Raw genomic sequence first — 10,000 nt, forward strand, 5'->3', positions numbered from 1 at the left:
TAGAAAGATAGAAGAAAGAAAAAGAAAAAAAAAAGATAAGAGTTTTGATCGTTTTGTACATTCCATACGAATTCTTATTTATGTACGTATTCATTTTTATTCATTTATTTTTTAACAGTACCCCTTTCAAGTCAAGAAAAGAGAAACAGGGTGGGCAGGGAGGTGTGTAGAGGAGGAGGGCAAGGCAGCAAACATGTATCTGACTAGACGCCTACTGTCTTCAGTTTAGAAGTGTGAAAAGTGGAACAGTGAACTCTCGGCAGAAGGGCATTGGGTGTCGGGGAGAGGGTGGTGGTGGTGGGGATGGGGTCATCCTCGCGGAGGGAATTGCGAGGAGGAGGGAGCCGAGGGAGGGAGAGAGAGAGAGAGAGCGGGAGGGAATTGAAGGGGGCGGGGAGGGGGGTGGTTGGGTTGGTAGGTGTGCGTTATGAAAACTGGTTTTGGTCAGCTAATGGCAATAGTGAAGGGCGAGTCGCTCAGCGTCGAAACAAGTTCCGCTCCAAGTCTGAGGGGACGGAACGGTGAACTGGCTGAGGACACAGTGAGAACATCACCTGCTGCCTATATCATCAGGTGAGATTCTACACAGGTGCTGATTGATTGTTTTGGATGATCCTTGATTCGTTTATTTGATTTGGTGATTATTAAGGGTTTCTTCACGAGATTGGGTAAAAATTAGTGATGTTGCTGCTGTTGTTCCTTTGAATCTTGTTGTTTTGGTGTATACCTGTGTGTGTGTGTGTGTGTGTGTGTGTGTGTGTGTGTGTGTGTGTGTGTGTGTGTTTTCCTTGGACATCTAGATCTACGAACATATTCACACTGAATATATGTGAACTAATTTGCTACCCCATGTACATTCCAGCTGGTCCTTGAATGGTAGTAACATGGCTCACTGTGACAAGCACTGGCCGCTGTACTTTCTAGCAACTAGGATTCAGGCTCACTTTGTACTGAAAATGGGACATGTTAATGATCTCTTTCTTTCATCATTCGTGGGCGGCAACTCCCACGTACGTATAAAAAGATCTACGAGTGGGCTTTCACATACATGACTTTTATTTTTAATCCCCGTCAAAAAGACAGTCACACTCCGTTTTCTGGAATGTGCATACGTATGTTTGTGTTTCGATAACCCACCGAACACCAACCAGCACTATCTGAGTACACGATTTGTTATTTGAATGTCCAATTCTTACTGCCCAGTATATGAATATGGGGGAAGATTCGGGTGTAAGATACAGCGACATTCAAGACGTTTTTGCATGATAACCGGCAATTTGTGAGAATCTGTCGCTGAGGTCATAATGTCACTTGTGATGGGTAGCTTTGTTGTATGCTTCTTTTCTGCAAAGTTAGAGCTGAATTATCAATGGTTTCTCCATTGCAATGGGGAATCATTTAGAGCTTAGTCTTTTGTGAAGGACTTTGACTCTCAAACTTGGAGACGAAATTGCACTGGCTGCAGCCTTGGGGGCTAGCTGGCCTTTGGGAACCATCCCAACGCCGACTGTCCTAAAACCCTCATGACCGAGGGAGTGGGGATGTAACTTGGGCAAGACACTCTCCACAATAATCAATTCTAACCCAGGTAGTCAGGACAACAGTTGCCTCCTCTGGTGTTCTGATGGTCATAGTCGGACACGGCTGACTATCATTAAAGAAGAAGAAGAAGAAGATGAAAAAAGATAGCATGACATGATCATACTCCACTGTTAACTTTTTTCCCGTAATACCCCCTCCCTCCCCACGTCCAATCCCTCAACCATTCTCCACGTCCACTGTATGTATATATATGTATGTGCTGAAAAGAACGAATGCGTACACGTCTAAATCACTGAATTTGTAGTAACCAGACAATAAACCAATGAGAAGAAGAAGAAGACTACACACACACACACACACACACACACCAAAACAACAAGAATCAAAAGAACAAGAACAACAGAACTAATTTTTACCCAGTCTCGTAAAGAAACCCTTAAAAATCACCAAACTAAATTCACTCATTCGGATGAGACGATAAACCGAGATCCCGTGTGCAGCAAGCATTTAGAGCATTTAGGGCAAAAATCTGTAGAAAAATCCACTTCGATAAGGAAACAAAAACAACAACAACAACAACAAAAAACAAAGAAACAAAACTGCAGGCAGGAAAAAATACATAAAGATGAGCAGCCCGAATTTCACACAAAGGAATCTATTGTGACCAGTGGCGAAGAAACACAAACAAGTACGACAGCACTGTATCATTTCGTCTTAAGGCCCGTGTTGACACATAAGAGTGGAGAGTGAACACCCTTTGCTGAACCGCTGACCTCAACAAGCAGCAGTGTCAGATAACAGAGATAACACCTAGCACCTACAGATTCTGACGTGCCAGCATTGTTTGGCTAAAAACACGAAGGACTAACACACCCCCTTTGCGGTTTTGACGTGAGGGTACCCAGTGCAGTTTACTGGCCTGGTGGCTCACGTTACAGGATTCACAGACAGTCAGATCCCACCACCTGGGACTCTGCTTTTCTTTGTTCCAGGAGATTCAGAGGCTGCTAAAGGCAGTGTTGTATTTGTAACCATTTCTTAACATTCCTTGAAAACATACCTGTGGTCTTTAACTTTTTGTTAAGTTTGTACACGCAGAACGGTAAGCCCCATTTTATATTGCACGATATTTCAACAACATGACGTAACGTTAGCACTCTTTATGTATGATATTTCAAAGCAGCCCTTTTGTATGATATTTCAGTAACGTAAACAGCCCTTTAGTATGATATTTCAGTAACGTAAACAGCCATTTAGTATGATATTCCAGTAACGCAGACAGCCCTTTAGTATGATATTTCAGTAACGTAAACAGCCCTTTAGTGTGATATTTCAGTAAAGTAAGCAAACATTTTGAATGACATTTCAGTAACGTAAACAGCCATTTAGTATGATATTTCAGTAACGTAAACAGCCCTTTAGTGTGATATTTCAGTAAAGTAAGCAAACATTTTGAATGACATTTCAGTAACGTAAACAGCCATTTAGTATGATATTTCAATAACGTAAACAGCCCTTTAGTATGATATTTCAGTAACGTAAGCAGCCATTTAGTATGATATTTCAGTAAAGTAAGCAAACATTTTGAATGACATTTCAGTAACGTAAACAGCCATTTAGTATGATATTTCAATAACGTAAACAACCCTTTAGTATGATATTTCAGTAACGTAAGCAGCCCTTTAGTGTGATATTTCAGTAAAGTAAGCAAACATTTTGAATGACATTTCAGTAACGTAAACAGCCATTTAGTATGATATTTCAGTAACGTAAACAGCCCTTTAGTATGATATTTCAGAGACTTAAACAGCCATATAGTATGATATTTCAGTAACGCAGACAGCCCTTTAGTATGATATTTCAGTAAAGTAAGCAAACATTTTGAATGACATTTCAGTAACGTAAACAGCCATTTAGTATGATATTTCAGTAACGTAAACAGCCCTTTAGTATGATATTTCAGTAACGTAAACAGCCATTCAGTATATTTCAGTAACGTAAGCAGACATTTTGAATGACATTTCAGTAACGCAAACAGCCATCAAGTCGTAATATGTTTCAGGAATGCAAGCCCCAAATGGCTCCGTTTAGACATGAGACAAATATTTTTGTGACCAAAGTAAGTGGGAAAAAAATTATGTATGTCGCTGACCTATGTGTCGTTTCTTTGGCATTACTCACAAAGCCGCTCATCCCGGAGCTCTCATACACATCCATATCCATGCTCGTATGCCAGCAGTCCACAGGGAACAATCAATAAATGTTTTTGTCGCCTCCAAACCGCGATCGACTCGGTTAGTAGACCGAGAGTGCTTTTTTTTTCTTCTCAATCTTATCAGACAAACATCGTCTCTCTGGTGTGCAAAAAACATCTAAGAATAAACGTTCGATAACTTTGTTACTTCTGGCTGACAGCAGCTGAACAAAAAGTTGAAAACATGCAGAAACATATTCTCCAAAACTGGCTAATCACCTCTTCAAGTGCGATGAAAGGTAGTTCTATCACCGATAAACATGACTGTACAATATTAATTTGTCTGTTTTCTGATACGCATGTGAGATTTGATGTTATTGGTCGGATTATTTGCCTAACTGAAACCATGTCCCAATTATTTGAGGTAAGATACTTGAGGAATCATCATGCCTCAAATTATCTGCCCATAGGTACAGAGACAGCCATGGGCAGCCCACAGATGGCGCTGCTGCTTGTCATCGCTCTTTGCACGTGCTGCACTTTGACCCAAGGTCACGATGAAGCTGCCAAGGCTGAAGGTCATAACATTGTGCTGGGAACGTTTCCGAAGGACTTCGCTTTTGGTGTGGCCACATCTGCGTATCAGATTGAAGGGGCTTGGGAACAAGACGGTAAACTTTTTACTCTGATGTATGTCTGTCTCTATGTCTGTACGTCTGTCTGTCTGTCTGTATCTCGCTCTGTCTCTCTCTGTGTCACACACACACACACACACACACACACACACACACACACACACACACTGACTTTCTTAATATTTCAAGGTCTCATCTGCAAGTGTTTTGATGATAATATTCTGGACACAGGTATTTACAAAGTACAAGGTAAAAATACACATAACCATGATATCGTTGTTTTGACAAAGATGTTTACTGTTGTGAATGTGTTTTTCACACGTTTTCAGGCAAGTCACAGTATTTTCACACGTTTTCAGGCAAGTGACAGTGTTTTTACAAGTGACAGTGTTTTCAGACAAGTGACAGTGTTTCTACACGTTTTCAGACAAGTGACAGTGTTTTTACAAGTGACAGTGTTTTCAGACAAGTGACGGTGTTTCTACGCGTTTTCAGACAAGTGACAGTGTTTTTACACGTTTTCAGACAAGTGACGGTGTTTCTACACGTTTTCAGGCAAGTGACAGTGTTTTTACACGTTTTCAGACAAGTGACGGTGTTTCTACACGTTTTCAGGCAAGTGACAGTGTTTTTACACGTTTTAACACAAGTGACAGCGTTTCTACACGTTTTCAGGCAAGTGACAGTGTTTTTACAAGTGTTTCTACACGTTTTCATACAAGTGTTTCTACACGTTTTCAGGCAAGTGACAGTGTTTTTACAAGTGTTTCTACACGTTTTCAGACAAGTGTTTCTACACGTTTTCAGGCAAGTGACGGTGTTTCTACACGTTTTCAGGCAAGTGACGGTGTTTCTACACGTTTTCAGGCAAGGGCAAGAGCATCTGGGACGTGTTTGCCCACCAAGATGGCCACACCCAGGACAACGCTAACGGCGACAAGGCAGCGGACAGCTACAACAAGTGGAGGGAAGATGTACAGCTGCTTGTCGAATTAGGGGTCAGTTCTGTCATTAATCGTGATATTCACAGTTGCAGTGCGTGTGTGTGGAGGAGGAGGAGGAGGAGGAGGAGGAGGAATTTTGTTTAATATCTCGTCACACATATCTGTAATTGAAGACATTTTGTTAGAATATTAATGAATACATTCGAGTATTATCGTTTAGAAGAGGAGCGGGAGGAATGGTAAGTTTGGGGAAACCGGGTAAATGGCGGGGGTGGGGGTAGGGGTGGGGTGTAATTTGAAACAAAGATCTAAATACAATTACAGAAAATCACTTCGTAAAAGAGAAATCGTTAATCTAACAAGCGAAACAATAGACAACGAAAGCAAAAAAATCGAAAACATGTATGTGCGCCATGTGCCTAGTGGTCTGCCTGTCTTTCGTTACCTTGGCAGTGCCCATCTGAGGGTAACGTAAGAATTTCTGATTGTATTCATCCTTAGGACATGAACCAGTCGCCTTCAGTGTCACTTCCTCCGCGATGTTGTTGACGCGCTGTGCGTCTTCTCACTAGTCTTTGTTGGTGACATGCAGTTCCAAAGATTTTCCAAGGATTCAACAGAGACTTTCGAAGCCTCTAAAGATGGCTTTCAGTTTTTTTGTTCATTCTGCAGGTCACCCACTACCGCTTCTCCATTGCCTGGAGCCGGCTGATGCCCGACGGCACCAAGGGGCGGCTGGAGGAGAGGGGGGTGAGGCACTACAGCCAGCTGATAGACGAGCTGCTCCGGCACCACATCACGCCTGTGATCACCCTCTACCACTGGGATCTGCCTCAGAAGCTGCAGGAGCGAGGGGGCTGGCTCAACCCGGACATCATCGGCTACTTCAGGGATTACGCCGACCTCTGCTTCGGGCGGTTTGGAGATAGGGTAGGTTGGGGATAGGGTAGGTTGGAGTTTGGAGATAGGGTGGGTTGGGGTTTGGAGATAGGGTGGGTTGGGGTTTGGAGGTAGGGTAGTTTGGGGTTTGGTCGGGGTTTGGAGATTGGGGATGTTGGGTTTGGACACAGGGTAGTTTGGGGTTTGGAGGTAGGGTAGGTTGGGCAGATTAGGACAAGGGAGTTGGGATGAGAACGGGATGGCAGGGAGGATGGGGGTGGGGTGGGGTGGGGGTCGGGGTAAGTTGGGGATGGGGTTGATTAGGACAGGGGTGGCAGGGAATGCAGTCAAATGGCAGAGGGGCAAGGGATGGGATACGAGCAATACAGGAGTAAATTGCGTTTTGCTGGTGTACCTTGTTCAAAGCCATATCGGTAGGGCCTTCATATGTGGCTTTTATATCTCTGAACAGAGTATGTCGTTTTCATCGAATTGAGATAAATAAATTGTTATCCAACTCGCGCCAAAACGCAGTGGTTGTGATAAGAACATGTCTCGATTTTATCAAAACAACATGATTATTTTGCATCCACACCCAGATAACGCTCATTGTGACAACTATTATTCTCAATTTGTTCAAAAGTACATGATTATTTTGTTCCTAGTTCTAAATAATGCTTTATTGAATTTTTTTGTTTTATTTTTGTAAGTAGTCAACATTCATTTTATTAGTTTAGTTATTGTGTTGCACATTTTCATGAATGTTCATGTTTTAGAAGTGATTGTGCTTTAAATGTTTGACATTACAAGTACTTGAGCCAAAAAAGAAATTCATGTGAACTTATAGACAAAAAAGTCGATTCTACCTTATATTATCTCATCTAATAACATTTACACTCTTTTATCTTATCTTACTTTTGGGGGGGTTGGGGCGTGGGACTAACAGGTAAAACACTGGATAACCTTCAACGAGCCCTTCATCGTGGGTTGGGAGGGGTACGAGACGGGCGCGATGGCACCCGGGGTGCGGCAGGAGAACGGAACCTACCTGGTGATCAGCAACATCCTCCGCTCTCACGTTGCCGCCTACCGTCGTTACCAGAGCACCTACCGTGCCGCCCAGCGAGGTGAGGATCAGTGGGCTTTCTGATCTCTGTTGCTGCTTACCCCGTAGGCTGCCAAAGCATCTGTCTCACTGCCTGAGTAGGGCACGATCCAAGGTCTTCTTGTTTCCGTTACATGACCAACATCGACTTGCTGATGACTTTGTCGTGGTTGATGCATTGCTGGGTATTTTCGTGTCTCCATAACCCACCGAACACTACACTGCACACACGCCTCTCTCTCTCTCTCTATATATATATAAATGTATATGTATATAATATTGTGGGCTCTCAAGGCCTGACCAGCGCATTAGGCTTATGCGTTGGTCAGACACAGAATATGCGATGTAGCGTATATGATCAGTCCACACGCTTTGACACCTTCTTGAATTTGAAACAGTTATCAAAGCAGCTATCACTTTGTCTGACCATGGAAAGTTCAGCAGTTTTGAGCCGTGTTATGGTTCTCAGTCGCCTGACCAGTTAGATCAATCAGATCAGTTATTTCACACTTTGTTACAGTTACTAGGAGGCGCCGTGGTAGAATGTAAGACATTGGACTTCTGATCCGGTGTTCACCAGTGATCAGGGTTCGAGGCTCCGTTTCAGCATGGTGTTGTGTCCTTGGGAAAGGCACTTTACGCCGATTTCCCTCACTCCACCCACGTGTCAATGGGTACCTGACACCGGTTGGTGGAGGTTAAAACGTGGGAAGGAGAAGATTATACCCCGCCTTCCTATGCCGTACTCTGGACACAGTATATATTGCTTCACTGCCCCAGTAGCCGTAAGGGGATATGGGACCTTTAACTAATGGATAGTTATCAAAGCTCCTATCGTACCGTCAAACATGGTTATGATCAGTGTGGTTTTATGTTTTATTATGAATACCGAAATCATCTATCCTTGACCTACTACATGACAAGGCTCTGTTCGGCGCTCTTATGGTTTACCTGTTACTAAAACACCTATAATGTCAACGAGGTTAGAATAATTGGTTTTATATTGAGTCCTAATTAATGCACCGCACAGCAAGTAAGATTTGGGCCAGTAGTGTCTTTTTTTTTTTTTTTTTTTTTTTTTTTTCCAAGAGTACTGAACCAAAACAGAATTTTATCGCTGTTAAGAAAAGTACGTGAACATTCATCACTGAAACTTTTCTATCCATACACACGTACCTTTTCTTTCAGGTCAAGTTGGAATAACTTTGGATTCTGAATGGTACGAACCTAAATCCAGTGGTAAAGAATACGAAGATGCTTCACTAAAGGCTTTGGCTTTCCGTCTCGGCATTTTTGCCGACCCTCTCTTCAAGGGAGACTACCCTGACGTGGTGAAGACAACTCTGCAGAATAAGGCAACGAGACTTGGACGAAAATCTCCCCTGCCGGCGTTTACAGAGCAGGAAAAGACAGAGATGAGAGGTACAGTACATTGCTGTCATTGTTTCTCTCCCTCTCTCTCTCTCTCTTCCCCACCCCTCTCTCTCCTCTCTCTCTCCTCCTCCTCCTTACTCCTCTCTCTATCTATCTGTCTGTCTGTCTGTCTCCTCCTCCTCTCTCTCTCTGTGATGTGTGATGTGTGTGTGTGTGTGTGTGTGTGTGTGTGTGTGTGTGTGTGTGCGTGCGTGCGTGCGTGTGTGTGTGTGTGTGTGTGTGTGTGTGTGTGTGTGTGAGAGAGAGAGAGAGAGAGAGAGAGAGAATGGTTCCACGAACATGTGAGTTTATACATCTATTACCCAGAAACATTTTCGTAGTCTTAATCAAAATGATGATTATTTCTTGGAGAGTTTTGATCGAAAACTGCTATCGATTTCATGTTACGGTTACTGTCGATTTTATGTTACAGGCGCTATCGATTTTATCGGGTTGAACCATTACCAGACTAGACTGGTGTCTCCCGCGCCTGGTAACACCAACAGTCAGACCTTTGCTTTCTTCGATGATCAAAACATCAACTTCGAAGACGATCCCTCAGCACCGAAGTATGTTGTAAGAGGACTTCAGGATATGAATGATCATAGGTCATCTTCGCTGTTGATCTCTCCTTCTTCACCTCTCCCTTTCTCGCTCCCAACCCTGACACTCACTCAGATTCACCTCTCCGGCCATTGCCGTTCAAACGCCAATATCACATTGTTATTAGCTTTAGCTCATCATTTGCAACGCCTTTGTGGTCAGTAACCTACCTTATCTCCTTGACTGCCAGGTACAAACAAGAAGAAAAACAACAGAAAGTTGTGTTTCAAGTAATAAATCAATATCCAGAACAGTAAGCCCAAAACGTGGTAATGGTCTGGATATGTAAAACTGATATAATTATATATAGTGTGTATGAATTTAAACCCTTCCAGAGTTATTTCCCTTCTTTTGATGATGTCATCCGTGATGTCACTGTAGCTGTGAATTCTACAGGTATGGCAGTCAAGGGGTTACATACAGACAGATCTTATCGCATGACTTTCGGGTGCGGCTTGCCCGTCTTTACCTAAATGGGTGCGTGTGCCTACAACTTTAGCCAAAGGAACCACCCAAAAGCATTCACTTTTGTTCTGTGTTCGTGTACAGACACTTTTAGCCAAAACATTCACTCTGTTCTGTGTCTGTGTGCCGACACCTACAACTAAAATATTCACTTCTGTTCTGTGTTCGTGTGTCGACACCTTGAGCCAAATCATTCACCTCTGTCTCAGCCTGGTGTACA

General features: G+C 43.0%; 1 protein-coding gene across 1 annotated transcript in view; it reads left to right on the top strand.

The window, feature by feature from the left end:
* Window positions 1-453: 453 nt before the first annotated feature.
* Window positions 454-10,000, top strand: part of LOC143288088 (lactase/phlorizin hydrolase-like) — a 28,370-nt gene continuing 18,823 nt past the window's right edge. The window contains exons 1-8 of the mRNA XM_076596367.1: window positions 454-573; window positions 4,207-4,407; window positions 5,239-5,369; window positions 5,988-6,245; window positions 7,141-7,321; window positions 8,488-8,721; window positions 9,146-9,281; window positions 9,990-10,000. The exon at window positions 9,990-10,000 is cut by the window's right edge and continues 189 nt beyond it. Coding sequence (XP_076452482.1) covers window positions 4,221-4,407; window positions 5,239-5,369; window positions 5,988-6,245; window positions 7,141-7,321; window positions 8,488-8,721; window positions 9,146-9,281; window positions 9,990-10,000 — 1,138 coding nt within the window. The 5' untranslated portion in view covers window positions 454-573; window positions 4,207-4,220. The remainder of the gene's footprint in view (window positions 574-4,206; window positions 4,408-5,238; window positions 5,370-5,987; window positions 6,246-7,140; window positions 7,322-8,487; window positions 8,722-9,145; window positions 9,282-9,989) is intronic.

The sequence above is a fragment of the Babylonia areolata genome, chromosome 12, assembly GCF_041734735.1.
Source record: "Babylonia areolata isolate BAREFJ2019XMU chromosome 12, ASM4173473v1, whole genome shotgun sequence".
Taxonomy (NCBI): domain Eukaryota; kingdom Metazoa; phylum Mollusca; class Gastropoda; order Neogastropoda; family Buccinidae; genus Babylonia; species Babylonia areolata.